General features: G+C 38.8%; 1 protein-coding gene across 4 annotated transcripts in view; it reads left to right on the forward strand.

Moving 5' to 3' along the window:
* The window catches only part of LOC116755474 (contactin-associated protein-like 3), a 155,617-nt gene that overhangs the window by 97,764 nt on the left and 36,205 nt on the right, over window positions 1-21,648 (forward strand). For all 4 annotated transcript variants that reach the window (XM_032634987.1, XM_032634988.1, XM_032634990.1 and 1 more), the window contains 4 exons: window positions 995-1,101; window positions 4,501-4,620; window positions 15,234-15,431; window positions 19,026-19,182. In XM_032634987.1, the coding sequence (XP_032490878.1) occupies window positions 995-1,101; window positions 4,501-4,620; window positions 15,234-15,431; window positions 19,026-19,182 (582 nt within the window). The remainder of the gene's footprint in view (window positions 1-994; window positions 1,102-4,500; window positions 4,621-15,233; window positions 15,432-19,025; window positions 19,183-21,648) is intronic.

The following is a 21,648-nucleotide window of genomic DNA, read 5'->3' on the forward strand; positions in this document are numbered from 1 at the left end:
AAAATAACAATAAATCCCTTAGTCTTAAGTGATCTCTAAATCTAATTCCTAGAGGCATCATCAGTCTGATCTAAAGTAGATGACATTCAGAACCCCTGGCACTGTGATGCTATATGGATAAAGAGTTTCTCCTTTTTCCTGACTTCCTTCCTTCTCTTTAAAAGGTTTCCTTATGTACTAAGTCAACATGGTAACATATTACAATGTGGTATACATATATCAGTTAGCTTTGGCTGCACAATAAATTATCTTTAAAGCTTACTAGCTGAAAACAACAACGTTTGTTTATCTCACAATTCTGTATTTGCTGCTGGGCTCTCTCATGCATCTATGGTTGCCTGGGGGATCAGCTGGCAGCTGGTTGACTTATAATCCCCTCACTCACTTGTCCTGTGGTTTGAACCTACAGGGGTGACTAGACAACCTGAACAAGCCCAGGTTTCTTCATGTGGTTGTGCTTTCAGGGTTCAAAACTCAGCAAGAGAGCAAGCCCACTGCCCAAGCACTTTTCTAGCCTCTGCTGTGTTAGTTTGCTAATGCCTCATTGATCCAAGCAGGTCATATGCCCAACCCAGATTCAAGGTGAAGTAAGCTATACTTTTTGATGGAAGTATCTATAGGTCACACTGCAAGGACATGGAAACAGGGATAGGAAATGTGCTGTCTATGGCCATTGCAAGCAATTTATATCCCTGTCATGTATGAAATTAATCTTGCCTTATTTGTGAAAAAGCAAACACATTTTCTGATGTAATGAGATGTGTAGAAAATTTGTCTGTCACAAATACATGACAGTTGGTAGCATCTAATGGATTTTTTAGTCTATGATTGATATTACATTTGGAAACCTTGATGACAGACCCAACAATTTTTGTTCATGTTGAAATTTTTCTGATCAAGTCACTGTTTTTATCTGTCTTTCATTACAACATATTAAGATATACATTTATCATGACCAAGTGTGGGAAATAGTGCTGTGTCTGTCTTCTTCTAGGTGTTTGCCCAGCTATTGTGAACATGGGGGTGAATGTTCCCAGTCCTGGGACACCTTCTCCTGCAACTGTGCACACACTGGTTACACCGGTGCAACCTGCCATTCCTGTAAGCCTCACACTTCATTCATTCTTTCTGTTCTGATTTCCATGTAGTTCTATTTTTCTTTCCATCATTTTGTGTATATGTGTGTATGTGCAACCATGTGCTAGAAAGCAACAACAAAAAATAATTATTTTAGACACTAATTTTTGTCTGGTTTATTTTTAATCAAATTTATTTCCTATTGATGATAAGGCAGCTAACAGAAATACATATATCATAGAATAGAAAAAAATAGTAGGCAAAGGAAAATAAGTATAGGAAAATAAAATATAGTCAAAGTATAAATTAAATCTAGAACACATGATATTATATCTTGTTCCCTTCCTCGAGCAGAATCCAATTTTAGTTCTCAAGTCCTGTCTGCTTAAGTAAAAAGCATGAGTTACTAGATTCTCAATATTTATAAAATTAAACAAGAAAAGTCTCAGAAGAAGTGCAGGGTGGGAGCTAACACGGTAGGGTTTCTAGACATCAGTGACAAGCCAGGCAAATGCCTAGGTCCATTGCAATCTTGATGTTCTCTGATGATGATGGTAGTGGTGATGATGATGATGATGGAACTTACTGGAACTTACCATGTACTTGCACGATTCTAGTTCTCTGCATGTTTCAACTCCTTTAGTCCTCAAAACAACTCTAGGAGGTAAATGTATTTTTATCTACATTTTACACCTGAGGAACGAGAGAGGCTAGGTTGTTTACCCAGGGTCACACTCTCCATCTCCTTTTAGTGGTGTTTCTTCTGTCTAGAACACAGTCTCTTTTCTGAAGAATTATTCTTTCAACTTTATAGCTAACAAAACTTTATTGACCGCTAATCCATTAGCTTATGACAGAGCCTCTGAAATGCCCTTGGTCTTCTAATTATTGGCTTTTGTATATGTTTTTCTTTTAGTTTTTCCCTATTTGTGTGTCACTGCTGATGTTTCTGAATCCCTTCTCTGGTAGCACCCCTCTCTCTGGGTCTTTAGAGAGAGAGAGCATGATATGAAAATTCACAGATCTCACCATGTTCAGTCCCTCCTACTGGGAGAATACATTGCACTTTTAAGAACTCTTCCCTGTGAATTATTTAATTTTATTTCCACATATGGGAGAAAAGCAGAGTTTGGACTGACATAAATTTGTCTTTATGGGAAGTGAATCCCAGTGAGGTAGGCATCAGTGTTGGGATGGGAGCCCTGGGTCCTCAGCCCTGAAGGTTCCACAGAGGAACTCAAAGCATCTTGGAAGACAAAGGGAGGTGACTTATGCCCTAAACATCCCAAAAGTTCAACCAGAGCAATTCCACCTGCAACTCTATTTACTGTACTAGTGCCAGGTGAGAATTTCCTGGAGTAAGTCTTCATTTGAAAAGAGCTGGACATCTGGGAAACTTGAGGCTAAGTGACTTGGCCAAGTCACAGTTAAGAATGGGGTGATCTCTTCCTTAGAGTGTCCTCCATCATACTTAGCAAGGTGTCTTATATGAAGCAGATATCTACTGAATATTAATGAGTAAGAAATATGGCTAAAATCCTATCAGTAACTGTGATCTAAACATCATTCTAAACAACTCTGATTTTAAAACTAACATATATATATCTGTTATATATATGTAGGGTGTTTCATTTGTGTCCCATGATTTGGTCTAATAACTGAATTGACTTTATTGGGATCATCTAACTGGTAAGCTACATGAAGATGAGATATTGCCAAATCAAAATAAATGATCATGAGACCATTATTTTTGGGTCTAAGTGCACGATTAATACACGTGTGCATTCGTGTTTAAAGCAAGCTTTCTCCTAGTCATTCCTCCTCAACTTTTGTTTCCTAGGCAATTCCAGCCCCAGCCCAAACACAAACACTGCTATCAATTTTCGTGTATCCCTCTGGACACTTTTCTAGGTGGTCATGAGCATATGTATGTATTTATAAGAATGTAAACATGAGCAGCCAAAATGCATGCATGGTGGAAAAGCAGTCCATGTTGTCTCTGTGTCCAACAGTGTAGATGGTAGTAGCCATTGATTTGGGACAATCTGGTACATTTGACACTTGACCATGTTTAACAAAAGGATGTTTACCTTTGTAAAATCTCTGGACAGAAAGCATTTCCTTCATCTTCTTTTTCTTTGAGATGAGAGAAAAACATCCCCTCGATCTCTCCCTGGGTTTTTGTTGGTTATTTGTAATAGGCAAAGTTAGAAGTGTAGATAATCCAGTCATTGTAGCATGGCATAAAGCCATAGCCTACTCGGATCACTCCATTTTGTGGATCTTGCCTAACCACCACCTGAGTCTGTCTGTGTGGTTGCCAAATCTGATCATTAGAGCTGGCTTAAAGATCCAGTCCATCACTCTGCCAGAATCAGTGCTGCACTTCTGTCCCAGCAGCCATTAGCGGCTTTTCAGGTTTTCGAAGGTTTTTCCTATCAAGGCAGCGAGTGATGCACACTGGAGATGTTACTTGGTTGATCACTCATTTATTTATTTATTTATTTTTCTCACAAGATCTTATTTTTTATTTATCACTATTTTATTATTTATTTTTTTAACATCTTTATTGGAGTATAATTGCTTTACAATGGTGTGTTATTTTCTGCTTTAAAACAAAATGAATCAGTTATATATATATATATATATATATATATATATATATATATGTTCCCATATCTCTTCCTGCTTGTGTGATCACTCATTTAAATGTCTTCTGAATATTAATTGAGTCCATCATCTGCAGATGCTAATCACTTGCCTTGTACACAGAGAAACATTTATTGTACATGTAGAAAATTCAGTTATGAATTAAGATAAATTGAAACTATAAAGAGATATTTCATATATATTATATATATTTCTTTGAATTTCAATTTTCTTGAATTATCATTTGCAAAGCATTTAAGGATGTTTCTTTTTAAAGCAAACTTTAAAAACTGAATGAAGAAGAGTTGCTGATTTGTGAAATTCATCTCATTGAAAAAAATGCATTTCACATGTAAATTGTTTTAAGTAAACAAAGAGTATAATTAGAGTAATTTATAAAATAACATGATTATTTAGATAAAAGCAGATGATTTAGGGAGATTAAGCCAATGCACTTCAGGTGCTTAGATATTATGAAACAAAAAAGAATTAGAGAAGAGTAAATCCAGTTATCACAATTTTGAAAAGAATCCTGTGTTTCTAGAACATACAGGATTCAGATCCACATGTCCCACAGTGATCCCTCCTAAAATCTTTCACTCTGTGCTTCAGAATCTTCACTCTATCTTGATTGAAACAGGGAAACACTCCTCTAAAGAAAATGTCCCTGAGAGCAATGCAGAATGAGTGTCACTGGGGAAAGTATCACTTAATTCACAACATGGAGGGATCCATCCCACTGTAGCTCCTGTCTGAGACCCGTGTTCTTTGCAGCTGTCTACGAGCAGTCATGTGAAGCCCACAGGCACAGAGGAAACTCTTCAGGGCTCTACTATATCGACTCAGACGGAAGTGGCCCGCTGGGACCATCCCTTGTATATTGCAACATGACAGGTATGCTAATAAGCCTTTTTTATGACAGTTAAGCTCATGTAAATACTTGCTGTGCAAGAAAAACCCAGATGGGACAAGTAGAGTTTACCTAGTGGCAGCTTTATGTAGATGTGCAGTTTGATTGTAATTGTAATATGATTGCTCAGAAGTATTGAACATAATGTTCTAAAATAGTTAAGAGGTGGTAATTAAACGTTATGTTCTTTCTTTGTGCAAAATTAACAATAAATCTTTGCTTATTAATCTGAAACAAAAAGGGATAAACTTCATTTCTTAGTTCATGTCAATAAATGCCAAAGACTTAGGAGAATATTCACTTTTCAAATTTATGAAAGCATCCATTTGTATTCTTTTGAATCTGTAATCACATGAGTTTATCTAGGAGATAATAAATGTTTCTAAAGTGTATATACTTCAAGTAATAATATTATTCTTGTGCAACTGTATAAATAATATTTTATTTTCTTTAGAAACCTAATTATATGTTTTAATTTAACATCTTAAAACGTTTTAATTTAACATCTCCGCCTACAGTATAGGACCACAAAGGACAAAAGCATCCACTTTAATGAATGACAACTGCCCTGATGGAGTTGATACAAATTCTTTATACCTCTTCTGTACCTGTATCTATGTGTGTCTCTACCCATAACTTTTCCTCCATGCTCGCATAACATTTTACCAATAAAAAGAGGACAAACCTCCAAGAAAACTTTCTGTTACTCTAGCAGTGTAGACCCAGCAGGTACTTCAACAACCACAGAAATTGACTCTGCAAATTCTGAGCTAATGATCGGAAAAAAATCAACTATAAGTGGTTCTAAGGCAACTATAACTTAGTTATAATTTTGTTCTTCTGTTATTATGGCTACATGTCACCCTGACATGGTTGCAATTCTCACGAGGAGGGAATTATTTGTGGATAAATTTATGATGATGCTTTCTGAGTAGCTTACAATCCTGGTGTGGTTTTTTACCTACTACCATTTCATACATGAAACGAAATCTGAGCATTTTGGCAGTGGTTAATCGTATGATTAGATCTGAATTCAGTCAAATATATCTTCCAGCCCCAAAACTACCCCCAAAGTTGGTAAAGAAAATGCAAGAACTTGCAGAGCATTGCACTGGGTGTGAGTATGGCTCTTTTGGGCTTTGGGGTAAACATTTTATCATAAATACTGACCAAAATATTGAAGTGTGATGACAGAGTTAAATACATTGGCTTACCTTTACTGAAAAATGTGTGATCAGTGAAATATGTGAGGAAACAGCCCAGGGGATCATTCTAGATATACTGCACTCCAGTGGTTTATAACAGGCCTTCAAGTGATTTCAATTTCTGCTTTGATTTTCTTTCATTACCATGGCTCAAGCAAATGCCAAGAACAGAAAAAGCTAAATAAAGTTGCTAGCATCCCAATAAAACATTTCCCTTTATCAATTAAGTTCTTAATTATCACAGAAGTCTAGGGCATGTTAAAGACTTTCATACATATTGTCTTGGGTTAATTCTATGAGCAGAGTTCCATAGACACTGAAAAATTCCAAGATTCTAGAAAGGTAGAAATAATCCCAACTGGCACATTCCAAAATGAGTGACGTTTCAATGACTGAAGCTATTTTGTTAATACTTAACTATTGGCAGGCTGAGGTCACGTTTATAAGGAAAGGTATTTGCTGCGAAGAGGAATAACCGAGAGCTGAGGGCCCGATCTTCTGCAGTTTATGGCTGTAATAAAAGAAAAGTATTTTAGTCATGTTAGTGAACGCGCGGTCTAGGCTTCCCCATGAAGCTTTAGTTGTGCATATTTATAAAGCCCCTGTGGAATGTGTAACTATCTCAAAGGTGTTTTGTTTTAATGCTAATTTGATACCATAGCTGATGTATTTTGATTCCCTGCAATTGCTGTTACCTTTTCAGAGTGAACCTTGGCCCCTACCACCAGAGAGAAGAGTAGTTATCATCAAAATGCAAAGAGACAGTAAAAACAGATGCCCAGCTTTTGATTTCAGGTAACTTAGAATAATACCTGACAATATACAAGCAGGTTTTTCTTACATTAGAGATGAGAAAGAACCTCTAAATAAGGGAGGGAAAAGGTGAAATCTGCTGGTTAACCCTCCTGCTCAGTTTATACACACGATGGCCTTGAAAACTGTCTGCTGAGGATGTGAATCATTTCCTTCCCCGGGTGACCTGAAGAAACGTCCAAGTAAAGGCACAAAACTGAAGAGTTGCAAAAAAAACTTCTGACAACATTAAACACATGTGTACTCAGCGCCTGCCCTGAGCCAGGCACGGCTGTGGCCACATCCGGGAGTGAATCTGAACACCTTCCTCCCCTGGTGGTGGGTGCTTTCTGGGGTGGGGAGCCAGATCATTGACAGAAGCGAATCAAATACTTGGCATGTTGCAAGGTAGCAGGTGTTGTGAAGAAGAACAAAGCAGGGAACAGGGTCACAGACTGTAGAAGGATGGGTTACAGTTTGCAATAGAGGGATCAAGAAAGGACTCAGTTGGAAAGTGACATCTGTGCCAACCACATCAAAGAAGCAACCCTGAGAAAACCTGAGGTGGAGCCTTCAAGGGGAGGGAGGAGTGAAGTGCCGAAGGCCTGCAGCCATGGGGAGCTGGCGTGTTGGACAGACTCAGGTGGAAGGACGAGAAGGTGGCCTTTCCTCAAGTCACGTGGCTGGAAAGGGGCTGGTCCAGGATTCACACCAGCTGTGCAGTTTGGGCCTTTAACCGTCATGGGGCACCAAGAGGAAGCAAGGAGACTAGTTAGGACTGTAGTTGCTGTAGTAATCGAGCCAAGATGGTGATGGCGGGTAGCAGGCTGGGAGCAGAGGAAGAGGAGGAGAGAAGTGTTGAGCTAGAACCGGTGGACTAACCGATGGAGAGAAAGAGAGGCATCAAGCAGGGCTCCTGTATTTGGATCCGAGCCCTGGAAAGAAGGTGCAGGTATTACTCACAGAGACGGAGAATTCTTGGGAAGGACCATGTTTGTAAGGGAAGACCAGGATTCCAGTTGTGAATATGTGAAGTTTGGGTTGCCTATTGGTCATTTATTAGATAGTGGAGATCTGTTGGTTATAAAACAAGTGTAATGTATCTTCTTAAAGCCTACTGGGTGGTTATAACATCCTTGGCAATACAACCTTTGAAAAATATAATTTGGAGTGTGACTTTACAAATTAATTTAACCTGACCAGAGGGCTCCTGTTTGCTTTACTGTCACTAGTGGACACTATCCAGCATGATAGAGCTTCTCCAGGTCACTATGTGTTTGTTCCCCATGGAGAAGCTCTGCTTTCCACAGCCAGATTCTGCGGGGCAGCATCCCAGGTGAGGCTGTATTATTATTAAGCTTCTCTAGAGATGCTTATGTGCACATGGGTTTAGAAAGCACTGTCGTTTAGCTGAGGATCTTTGGTTTTAGCAGGCACAGGCTACTCTATCGTCCAAAACATTAAAATGGAAAGGGAATAAAGGGCATCACAGAATGGAGAAATAAAACCAATGCAGATGTAAAATTTTGGTGCTGCTACTCATTTCACAGTCCAAGCAATTATCCTGTTGTTCCTATTTATATAGGTTGCTGTGGGTGAGGTTTAATGATCCATCACTGAATCCCTGTGGCTCTGATGCATCCACAAATGCAACAGGAATGGTTCACATATATTAAGATAAAGTATGAGACATTAACTCTCTAAATTAAGTATCTTCTAAACTCTCTAACGTAATCTGGGAAAGTTTTAAGAGCTGTAAGGTGTGTATGTGTGTGTATGTGTTTGTGTAGGGATTCATGAAAATTATTGCTAATAGTTTAATGATTTATATTGATGTGTAAATGTCTATTATTAAAGCATACTTAATAACTATATATCTTCATATTACATTGCAAATGAACAAACATTACATAGAGATTATTGTATCACAATGCCTTTTGGGTAACTAAAGGTTTTTAGAGAAGTTTAAAAATCCTAGCCTAGCTCTCATGTAAAACTCCTGAAATCAGTATATTCTTGTTCTATGTGAAAAGATCAACGTTGTAAGGGTTCCATAATTATGACTGAGATGGAACATCAAATGGATCATGAGACACACATACATACCCAAGATGTAGAGCAGGAGTTAACTACTTCAGTGAAGATTTCCAAATACTATTAAATACCAAGGATTTTTATTAAACTCAACACCATAAGGAAAGCAATGTGCTGAAGACAGAGAAACACACAGGCCAGTCCAAAGACCAGTGACTACCTCCAGCAGCTCCACAACAAAATATTTAATGAAAAATTTTTTAAATCCCAATTTTTCCTGGGGAAAATCCAAGGAATGAACCAAAGTTACAGCTAAATGGTCCTTACTGCCCAGGGGTCATATGAGGTGCCCCCTGACAAATCTGCTTATTGATAGAGGAAGATCTTAGGGTCCTGATTCTGTTCTTCCAACCTGGAAATATATCCACTGTGAAAAATTTACCTTCTCCATGATGCTGCGATGCCTGTGGACAATTAAACACCCTCTAATTATTAAAAAACAATTACTAACACTTGGAAAAAGATACAGAAAACAGAATTCTAAACCAATGGTTAAAATTATATCCTTGGAATAAAGACGCAGATGTAGAGCATGGACTTGAGGACACAGGGAGGGGGAAGGGGAAGCTGGGACGAAGTGAGAGAGTGGCATGGACATATATGCACTACCAAATGTATAGCTAGTGGGAAGCAGCTGCATAGCACAGGGAGATCAGCTCGGTGCCTTGTGACCACCTAGAGGGGTGGGATAGGGAGGGTGGGAGGGAGACACAAGAGGGAAGAGATATGGGGATATATGTATATGTATTCCTGATTCACTTTGTTATACAGCAGAAACTAACACAACATTGTAAAACAATTATACTCCAATAAAGATGTAAAATAAATAAATAAATAAATAAACTTGGCCTAAAAAAAAGATCAGATTTCAGAATGAAAAAAAAATATATATATCCTTGGTAATATCCTTTAAAAATGTAGTACTAGGACCCACTCTGCATGTATTTTTTAGTACCTTTAGTACAGAGACAACCAAAACAAGACAAAATAGTAAACTATTTTGAATGGACTGCCTGTGCAATTTGTTGACAGACCTATTCGCTTTCTAAACAGAAGAAACAAAACATAACTTCTTTGATGACAAGATGAGGAAGGCAAATGGCTCTACTCACTGAGAGAGATAGAACTGTTTGTGCCCACCCTAAACCCAGGGTAGTTGTTGGCTATTTTCATAGTTGTGAGATTCAGAAACTGCTTCTCAGACCTTGCATTGTGAGAATGATTGTCACAGAAAGAAGATAGGTTGCAGTCAGAGCAGTGATTCAACTTCCAGTCCATAAAAATCACCTGGAGGCTTGATGAACAAGCTGAGGACTGGGTCTATGGCATCCCTGCCCATTGCACCTTCAGGTCTTGATTTATTGACTCAACAAGTTAATAATCCAGAACTTTTTACTCATTATTATTGCTGAGTCACTTGCCTTTATGCAAACCAAGCAATTGTGTTTCTTTTCTTTTTTTTTATTGAGGCATAGTTGATTTACAATGTTGTGTTAGGTTCAGATGTACAGCAAAGTGATTTAGTAATACATACATATATATCTATTTTTTCAGATTTTTTTTCCCTTATAGGTTATTACAAAATAGTGAGTATAGTTCCCTGTGCTATATAGTAGGTCCTTGGTGATTATCTATTTTATATATAGTAGAGCGTAAATGTTGAATCTAAAAAAAATGATACAAATGAACTTATGTACAAAATAGAAATAGACCCACAGACATAGGAAACAAACTTATGGTTACCAAAGGGGAAGCGGGGGGATAAATCAGGAGTTTGGGGTTAAAATACACATAGTTGTGTTTCTTAAACATCCTTTTTCCTGTGTCAAAAATTGTGTCAGGGGCTTCCCTGGTGGCGCAGAGGTTGAGAGTCCGCCTGCCGATGCAGGGGACACGGGTTTGTGCCCTGGTCTGGGAAGATCCCACATGCCGCGGAGCGACTGGGCCCGTGAGCCATGGCCACTGAGCCTGCACGTCCGGAGCCTGTGCTCCACAATGGGAGAGGCCACAACAGTGAGAGGCCCGCGTACCGCAAAAAAAATTGTGTCAGGCCTCCAGCACTGTGGTTTAGCAAAGGGCAGTCAGCCCAACTGCTTTACACATAACTCATATCATTTTTTTAAAAGCCCTCTATAGAATGGGCATTGATTCATACACCACGAACCTGCATCTCTTTTATCCTGGCTTTTGCCTAGAAAGAACGCTTCCTGCCCCCACTGGGGGTACATTTCCTGGCCGGCCTCCTGCAGCTTGTAAAGGTAGTTCCTAAAGCAAGCAGCCTAGTGTGGTTGGCAATGCAGAATTTCTAGAGCAGGTCCTGTCACTGGGCCCAAAGGGAAAAAAGACAAATGCTTCAGGAAAGTTTATTTTCCTGCTTTTCTGTCAGCCACACAGTCTTCCCTGGCCTTACGGGTGGACAAAGTGAATGGTCTTGATGAACAATAAACATATAGATGTTCAGAGAGCAGTTAGGCCAGCAGCGTGCTTGGTTCATTGCCTTGGCATTCAAAGGTGGCTAGACAATAGCACTCAGTCTTTAGATGCTGCCTGGTCCACTTTCCCTGTTTACCAAATATGGAATTGGAGGCTCAGAGGATTTTTTTGACTTTTCCAAGACCATAGATTGTAACCCATATCTCTTATTGACCATGACCCTGTACTCTGTCCATATCTAATTTTATAATTGCATATATAATGTACTCTCTGAGGAAATTACTTTGCGCTTGTGCTGTGTGGTAGGCTGATAAACAAGGGAAAGCACTAATAATATCTCCCAGTAACTGAGCTCTTGGGAGGTTTTAGGCACAGGGCCAAGCACACGTACATGTTGCCTCAAGACAACATATGTCGTGTTGAGTAAGTGTCAGTTCATGTTAAATAGCAGGTGCCTACCCTTATGAATGAGCAGACACACAAAATTGTATTCAGTGTGACCTAGTAAGTGAAAATATCACCCTCTGAAATCCTAGGGAAGAAGGCTGTGAAGTAGCTGCATTCCCTTGAGGATATCCAGTTGTATCTTATAGCATTTTCTTGTGTTCAGAATATTAAAATAAATCATGAAAAGCCTCAAGGCCCCAGATCTGTGGCAGCCCTTATGAGGGTCTTCATACAAATATTGATCAAGAGGGACCCACAGGTGTGGAGCTGGCCTTAGTGCCACCTCTGGGCCCTCCCAGGGCCTGGAGACTGTCTGCTTAGAGCTGTCATCTCTCCCCTTCAATAAAACACACACACCAGTCATCCTTGGCTTTGACAAACAGATGACATGGCAGGGCCCAGGGCCTCTGAGATCTAGGGCAGGGCCAGGTGAGAGCTGACCGTTGTCTTCCTCAGGGCACCCACTGGACATTCAGAGCAGCGCAGTTGGCCATTCCCAGCACTGTGGGCACATAAATGCCCAGGATCTAGTTCTGTTTTCTTCTGGAGTTTTTTCATTGGAAATATAGTAGAGGGCTCAGATGCGTAAGGCACTCTGGGAAGGTTACAGACCTCAGCACTCTTTGAGAAGTTTACCTACTCAGAAAGCTCAGCGACTCACGCTGGGTTGCTTAGAAATGTGTGGCAAAGTTACATAGTTTTGTGAAGTTGGGCAAGTGAGTTTTTCTAGACTTCCATTTCTCTTATCTGTGTGGCCAGAGGGTTGGGCTGGATAAAAGGTTATAACAGTGTTTCTCTCTGGATAGTAACACAGGGGGAGAAATTCTGAGAAGGCTGTTGTGGGTCTCTATTGTAGAATTCAGATTATTTTTGTGGATCTAGGAATGGCTGCTAGTGTTTACATCAGTCTGTCCTTATTTATCATCCTGAGTGCATCTTCTTGACCAGCTTTATCTGGAGATAGATGTGACAAGTTAAATCATTTGGCATATTGCCTTCCCCGTCTTCTCAGAATGTGTACCCTCTTCCCATCAGAAGAAACAGAGGCAGCTGGCTTCATTTCCAAAGAGGTGGTGTTTGGACACAAATTGGACTTCATTTCAGGCATCTGTGGGAGAAGGGATTTTTGCCTTTACTTTCCTCGAGGTCAATTTCCAGATCATGAGCGATGGTCCCACAAAATATAAAGTCATCATATTTTTCATGAAGTCTTTTTTTCTCAGGGAGATTGAAATAAGCACAGCAGATATGCTTTCAATGTGTGTTTACCTGAATCTGTAAAATAAAGATCTGGTTCTTTTTCCATCCAACCACTTGTTTTGCTATGAAAGACTCCTTGTATAGTTCAGAGGTCTGTTATAAAGTGTAGGAAGTGTTGCCAATTGCAAAGTGGATCTAAGTTGGCAAAACAAACAGAAGGAGGAGGATGTCATATGATATGGTAAGTCAATGTCATTATTTATATCCTGCTTACCAAACCAAACCAGCAAGTTAACTTGACTGCAGGTTCATTGGTCCGAGCAAACGGTCAACCAGGTGCCACCAATGGCCACCCTGCTCCTGTGCAGAGGAAAGGCTCCAGTGAGTTGGATGAACATGTTCTGATAGGGTCTAATTCAACAACAGTTCAAAATTCCTGTTTAAGTTTGACCACTGTTAAAATTAATTACCTCAGATCCCAAATTATGCTTCAGACTACCGTGAGTAGCAGCTAAGTATTTTTCCGTCATGCTGGTCACTTAAATTCCTTAGTCTGTCTCCTCGTGCTTGAAGGCTAAGATTACGTGTCATGTCAAAGGTTCCTTTCTCCTCATAGTTTTGAAATAATATGTTGTGGAATATTAGGGAAACATAATGTGTCTTTGTTGGGGTCTTTTAAATAATATTGCTAGAAAGGGCAACCACTTAAAGAAGGGCAGTTTTGAGGTTCTTTTCAACCTTTCTCTTCTCTCCACTTCAGACGATTTCTATTATTACACCTTAACCATAATTTATCATACTGACCACTAGCCTGTATGGATTATTCAGACACATCATTTTTCTTTGTGCTCTAAGCCATGAAAATAAATGACACAGTGGCATGGGAACTGATGAACTCCTAAGCCGAACACAGCCTTCTGCATGCCTCCCTGTACCCTCATTTCATTTGATGGAAGAAACCCTGAGGGTGAATGGGAGTAGGTAATTACCAAAAATAATGCCAGACGCATTTAAGTAATTTTCCAGGAAAATGTTGAAATATAAAATGTCTAGTGAAAACATGATTAAGGGGGAAACACAATCTATGGATTTCAAGTTGCCATAGGAACACTCACAGCCCCCTTTAGTGAGCAGAGAGACAGGTGATCCCTTAAGTCTTTTCTCCTAATTGAATATAAAACTGCATTAGTCATGCTGACTCACAGTTTGTTCCTGTCCTGGCTAGTTTTTGCATATTTTGTGATGTGCTTTTCCATAGGCTTTGAATCGGAGGTTTATCCATGGCCCTTAGGGTTCTTTTCCCTGGATCTCTGGATGTATTTGATGTGTTAAGGGTTTGCAAACACCAGCATGGCTGTAGGTTTTTCCCAGACCCAAACTCTCAGGGCAGAAAAGGAGCAGGGGACCCCTCACTGAGTTCCATGCAGCACTGTTTTGATTTTTGAACCTTGCTCATGTGTTAGCTATTAAAAAATAATAAAAAATAAACACAAGGCTGTTTCCTGCCCCTGTAATATGGCAAGTTTGTGTGGATACTGATCATTTTATCAAATACATATTACAGAGGAAGTTATATGACATGACATTATAAATATAGTTGAATTAAGGCAGCTTGAACTCAACCTTTTAGCCACTGAGCCATGGGCCTTTTATACTGTGGGAGCTTCTATACATTCATGGTGGGAGGTTATTTTGGGGAAGACAAAAGAAGTCAAGGTGTTTTTCTTCTGTTATAAATATTGTGAAGTGTGCATTGTTTTTTAAATCTCTTGGAAAAATATAGGTAATCCATGTAACAGAAATATGCCAGAATTTTCCAGCAGACATTCATGTAGCAATGGTTACTGCTAGGAATTGTTATATTAGATACCCCAAGGCACTGTGTTTTTTAGTACTGGCCATTGAACGAGTTGCTGACACATTATTAGTCAATTTTTGTCAAAAATACTTATTTTCCATGATCAAAATAATGGTTTTGGGGGCTGCTTGTTCCTCAAATGTGTCTTGTATACATTTCTTTGATTATCAGAGGAAAAGATGCTCAGTGAGATGAGGAATATGCTTGTTACAAACATAAGTATATACACGATAATCTTTAGCTTTCCTCTTACAGTAATGGAAAGAAAAAAATAAAAGCCAAAAAGTTCTGTTTATAACTTTGAGTATTATAATACAGAATTTAAAAAATTGACCCCCTGACAATGTTGACTATAGTAATGGTAATGCAAATTTCAATAAAGAGAATCCCTGCTGTCAACATTTTAAGAATTCCACTCGCTGATTCCAATGTCAAAGAGATCTGATTGCTACAAAAATAAAAACCTTAATTCAGATAAAAGATGCTTCTGATTTCCATATTTATGTTTAATGATTCCATTCTCATCACGGTCTCCTTTCTCCCTCCCAACCCCTCTTCTGCCCACCAGACACTGCATGGACCTCAGTGCAGCACAATGGCTCCCACTTGGTTAGTGTCAAAAGCTCGAATGGAGAAAGCCCCCAACCTGTGTTTTTCAAGTACACAGCCAGCATGGACCAGCTCCAGGCCATAATTGACTATGTGGACCACTGCCAACAGAAGCTGACTTTCCACTGCAAGAAGTCAAGGCTTTCAACTCCCCATGGTGAGTAATCAGAGTAATCAGACATTGTGGGCTGTAGTCCCCACAGGTCACCATGGCCTGCCAGAGATGCATGAGAATCTGTGCCCATAGTGCCCGGATCACATCTGAAGTGACAGGGATACTCTTCTTTGGAGCGAAGACCAAGGTCTTTGCTCAAAGCCAGGAATGATCTGAAGTTTCTCCCTAGACTCAACTGGGCAACTGAGCAGTAAAAGCCTCCTAAGGAGGCCCCTGGAATGCTCAGTGCTCATCTGCCATGAAGGGCAGGGACACCTTAATTCTGTCTTATCTCGGGAAGGATTGCTAACAACAACATGGCTTAGTGATCTGGAGGTGATTATTCCATGAGATTCTTTTTCATAGACAATGCAATTAGTGTCTTGGCTAATTGTTAATTAGGCAACAATGTTGGTATCCCCGCCTCTTTCACACAACATAAGTGCTAATAGTTTATTTCTCATATCTTTTCTTCTTTTGAAAATTCTTATGTTTAATTTTATATTTTCTTCCTTTGAAAAATCCCATTCTGTTGGAATGTGCAACCTCACTGCCTTCATGAAACTGCTTGGCTTTCTGGAGGCTGGCCTGCCCCTTCTCTGATCAGGCATCTGGGGAGTGGAATGAGCAGAGGGCAGTAGGCAGGTTCTCTGAGTTCAAGCTCTTAGGACTTAGACAAGTCCCTGTCACTCAGCAGCTATGGGGCTCAGGAAATCATTTTATCTTTTTTGAGTCTTCAGAGCCAAGACACTAACCTTGTCAGAACTTAATTGCACCACATCTATAAATGGCATGAAGTAAAGGCTACTTATTTGCATCTCTCCAGTTTATTGAATTTACAGTTAGTGCTAGTTAGTACTTACTGTTAGTTGATCGATGCCAAATAGATCACCGAGCTAAAATTGTATGTTCCCAGAAGAATGAGAAAGCTGCCTCCAGGAGAGTAAATTATTGTTATGGGTTGTCTAACCAGGGAAAACAAGGCAAAGACAGAGTATGGTTGGAAACAACCACCAACAAAGTCATAAAACAAAACCACCCAGTGAGTCATGGAGCAAACTCATACAAACTAGCAGATGGTCTATTCCAGAACCTGGACACGACTCAGATCAGCAAAGGATTCCCGCCTGGAGGGCCAGTGTCTGCCTATTGATTTGCATGTCGTTGCTCAATTGTTAGCCCTTCGATATGTTAATAAATATATAAAACGGCAACAGCAGCAACACAAACAAATATTTAAACAAGTATTTAATTGGGGCTGGGGGGAAAGATGGAAAGAGAAAAGACTTATAAACTTCATAAACACCTGCTAAAAAAACAAAATAAGGGCCTTCATTAACCATACATGCCAAGTTATTTGCATTTCTTATATGCTGCTACTGGAGGATTGTTAGTACAAACTTAATTTAAACAAATTCACTACAGACCTATATATTTCCAGAAGTGTTTAATTAAGGTTGAGTTGAGGCAGGCAAATAGTGTAGCCCAATACACCTTAAAATTGTTGCACTAATTTGCTCGGTATTATCAATAGACACAAATGGGTGTGCAGAGCTTTGATGCTACTCTTGTGTGGAAGGAGTGAACACAACAAAGCCTGGGTCCCTCATTAGAAGGTTGCAATGTGAAAACAGTACAAGGGGACTGCAATGTGGGGAACAAGTAGCTTAGGAATTTTATAGGGTAGATTGGGGAATGTCAGTCAAAATTCAGTTCTCTCTCAAGAATTTTCCACTGTTCAAATTCTCAGAAGTTATCAGGAGACTGAGGAGATGGTAATCTTGAGAGGAGATATAGCAAGTCTGGGGCCTCAGTGCAGCAGCTCTTGTGTAAGTTTTGTTTTCCAAGAGGGCCAGGGAGGAGCAGAGGGCCTAGGATCTTGGTAGGTTCTGAAACATTTTTCCTCCAGCATCTTTAAGGTCTCTGTTTCAGGGGATATGATTACAGGTGGCTAAAGAGGAAGTTGTATGACAGTAAGTGTTGACTCTAGGAAATCATTTGGTTACCATACTATGAATGCTTAAGGTCGTTGAGGATTGTAGCTGTGGCTGGAGAGAAGGACAGTGAACTATGGGCTAAAATAGTTGAGGAAGTAGAGCCGTGCACCCTGGTCATTGATATCTCTCCTATTTTTTTCATTTCAGCCTCTAATTCTTTTTCATATTATTCCTAATTATTTCTTATGCAAATTCTCTAAGTTACTCAAAAGAATCTTGAATGGAGCTACATGCATTTTGTACCTTTAAAAACACTCAATGATTTTCACTTTAGGGAGAAAAATGTAAACACACAGTAACACATTGGCATATAATCATTTCTTTGCTCTTCAAATCGATGAAAGAGGATGTTGAATAATTACATTTTTAAGATGGAATTTTGAAAAATGTCTATTAAGTACCTATTAAATAATACACTAAAAAGATCTTCCACCCCCTAAAGATGTTTTCAACACATTAAAAAAAAAGATGGTTGATATCGATTTCTTGGCACACGTGTCACGCACTGGGCCTGCAGTGCGTGGTAATGAATGCAGTCCATGTGTTTACCAGCTGAGAGGTTGTCAGCAAAAGCAGAAGTCTCATTGAACAGGGAGCCATAATGAGCAGTGGCAATTGTAAGTTAGGGAGAAAGTTATTTCAGATTCTTAGTGGGGGCCTGATGGGGACAATTTAAGAATTTGAAAGAGCACATGAAAATGGACAGGCATCTTTGCAGAATTGGTGTCACTTCCGTTTCCCCTCCTGCCCTGATTCTCTGTTTAGTAGGGACTGTTTCCCCTCCACCCTCCCGTGTGCGCCATCTTTTCTGATCATCCTCCCCCAGGTGTACTGTAATCCCACACTGGGGCCTCAGCAGCATCTTTAGTGTAAATGAGCAGTCCTGCAGAGCTGAGGCAGCCTCTGGCCCTGTCACTTAATTATACGTTGCACTGAGGAGGGGAATGTGCTGAAGAACTGGGTGTAGTTGTCTCGGACTTGCTCAAGCTGAAGACACCTCAGGCATGAAGAAGGCTTATCAGTGCCATTTCTTTAGTTTCCAAATACAGAGTAACCCATACAGTATAAGAAGAAGCACGTCTCCAAGAAACTTTTAGGACATGCTAGGAAGTACATGTCTTAAACACATGCCAGTGTTTTTAGCTAATAAATAAAGTGAAAGAAATCCATATTTCTCATAATAACATTAAACGTTTTAATGGCATTTTAGGATCTCAAACAGATTTTAGATTCAGTGTGTAAATTACTGTGGTTTTTATTTTGATGACAATTCTTTCTTGAATGTTATTTCCAAAGAAATTATGTAAGTGGAATCCTCAAGAAAAGTTTGTAAATATCATGCCTGAATGAGTTAGGGAGACTACATGCTCATTTTCTGATAAAAGAAAAAATTTGGTGACAACGTAAGTTTTGACATTAAAATATATATTTTTAAACAGTTGGAAATCCTCTTTAAAATGATCCTATTGCACAGTTAAAATATGCTCACTTCTAAAGTAGTCTCTCTATGTTTTAAACAGAGGGAAGTAAAGGAACTATATTGGGGAGGCAGGTAGTGGGGGGCAAAGTAGGTGTCACCTTTCTCATACTTGTCTTTCAGATGGAACCCCAGTGAGCTGGTGGGTTGGAAGAACCAATGAAACACACACTTACTGGGGAGGTTCTCTGCCTGATGCTCAAAAATGTACTTGTGGATTAGAGGGGAACTGCATTGATTCTCAATATTACTGCAACTGTGATGCTGACCGGAATGAATGGTGATTTCCATATAATTTCCCTGTGCAAACTGTAATTTTTTTATTGCTTAAACAATGTACCTTAGGCAGACATTGGGCACAACAGTATAATAAAGAGAAAAAATTAAAGGATTCCCTAGCAAGTTAAAAGTATAAGCTTTGATGTGTATGATATCATTAATCTGAAGCCTAAAATATTAGGTAGCTATTTTTGTTTACTTGTGAGTAACTAATCATGTCCATTTTATTTTTCTAGTAAGACAAAATAGGAATTAATGTTTTCCATTCACTGAAAGTGAAATACCTGACTTCTCAAAGTTAAGTTAATCCAGTTAATAAGATGACCACCCCTTGGCTGACCCAGGGCTGTTTGCTGACCTTCCTAATTCCCAGTTTTGTTTTCTTAAATGGCCACACAGGGGAAACCAGACAAGGTCTTGAGTCCATGAAAGAGGATATACAGAATATAAAACTCTCCATGCAACTGGAGGTCTCAGAAGGCTGCAAACCCAAAGAAAAGGTAGACAAGGACAAATCATCCAGTGGGCACTCTGGGTAGAAAAAAATAGTTCCCTGAAAACTCATGTCTACAGACTTGCCCTCACACAGATTTGGAGCCCAAATTTATATGACTTGGATGGTCCTCAAATTAAGTTAACATAGCCACAGGTTGGCAGCACCACTGGCTCATCATAGGATTACATGAGATTCTCACTGGAGGCCTGCCCTCCCCCTTCACGCAGACCTCACAGGATTCCCACAGATAAAATGCCACCAAAAATAAGCTCACAATCCAGGGTTATACAACACCAGAGGACAGATGTGGGAGGCAGAAGAAACCACAAAGTGTAGATGAGATGCCTAAATGTCTCAGATCATGGATACATTCAAAACATAAGATGAAATAAATATGTGAGCTGCTTGAAAGATCAAAACTGGAATTGAAACATGAGAAAGTGATTAGATCCTATTAACAAAGATGATTGTGATTTGCAAAAGAATATTAGCCAATGATAATATTTACCCAATTTAAGATTTGTTGGATCAGATATTAGACACAAGTGATCAGAAAATTGGTGAAATGGAAAATATGTGTAAATAAATGACACAGAACAGAGAGAAGCAAAATGGGATCGAGAAAAGCAGTGACATGGAGGAGTCATGTGGAGAAGATTGAAAATGTGTCTGATTAAAGTTTCAGAAGAGAAGATTTGAGATAATTAGAAGAGGAAATATTCAAATAGCAGAAAAATGTCCAGATTTGAGAAAACATTAGAATACCAAGCAGGATAAATAAAAGTAGATCCATATCTAGACACACCATGGTGAAATCAAAGAACACCAAAAAGAATGTTAAAAGGAGCAGAGATGAAAGCAAGATTCTTAAAGGAAAGATAGCCAGCCAGCAGAACCCCCCTGAACAGCCCAGGACCCAGCCCACAGAGGGCGGGACACACCCCTCACAGGGTGGAAGTGAAATAACTGTCAAACTCCCAGTGTTTATCCAGCTGATATTTTTAGAAGTGGAATAAAATTAAAATCCAGACAAACAGACACTGAAGAAATTTACCACTAGCAGACTCCACAAGAGGAATTTTTAAGAATGGTTTTCAGAATGAAAGAAAGTGATCTTATAAGGAAGGTCTCAGAGGCAGGAGGAAATATTAAGAAAAAAATATTGTAAACTCAGAGGTTAAAAACTAAAAGAAAATACTAGACACTGATAACATGTAACTGTATGTATGAATTTGAAACACGAGAAAACAGTCAGATCCTATTAACAGAGATGATTGTGGTTTACAAAAGAACTAAAAGAATGTTTAGAAATAAAAATATTATTGAAATTTAAAACTTGTTTTGTAAATATTTATTAGAATTAAATTGCTTAAAGTTTATGTCTTAAAATTTGTGTAACCTCTAAATAATAGAAACAAAACATGTAATATTGATATCAGTAGAGGGAAGAAAGAAAAAATGGGATTTTAAAAACTTAGTTAATACAAAAGAAGATAGAAAGTGAGACTTTAAGGAAAGAGAAAGCAACAAGTACAAGATAAAAACTGTGTGAGTAATCATGCACAATAAATATGACAAAAATAACCATTTAAATCCAGATGTCATATTGAATTAAAAACAAATATATCTTGTTTGTAAACCTAGGCATATTGAAAACAAAATGCCAAAAAAAAATTACCAGGCAAATACACAAAAAAGTAAGTAAAATTTTAAGGTTTAATGTGGACAAAGATCACTATTACTATAAGATATTGCTTAATTTCACTATAAAAAACAACAATGCTAATAAACTTGTATGTTTCTAATAAAAATGACTCAGAATGTATACAGAAAAAAATTGACAAAACTGAAAGAAGAAATTTACAAATCAACCATGGTAAGAAGAGGTTTAAATGTACATCTGTTTGTAATTGGTAATCAAATGAACAAAAATTAGTAAGATAGAATATTTTCAAATGAAATTAACAGCTT

This window comes from Phocoena sinus, chromosome 6 (assembly GCF_008692025.1).
Source record: "Phocoena sinus isolate mPhoSin1 chromosome 6, mPhoSin1.pri, whole genome shotgun sequence".
Lineage (NCBI taxonomy): Eukaryota > Metazoa > Chordata > Mammalia > Artiodactyla > Phocoenidae > Phocoena > Phocoena sinus.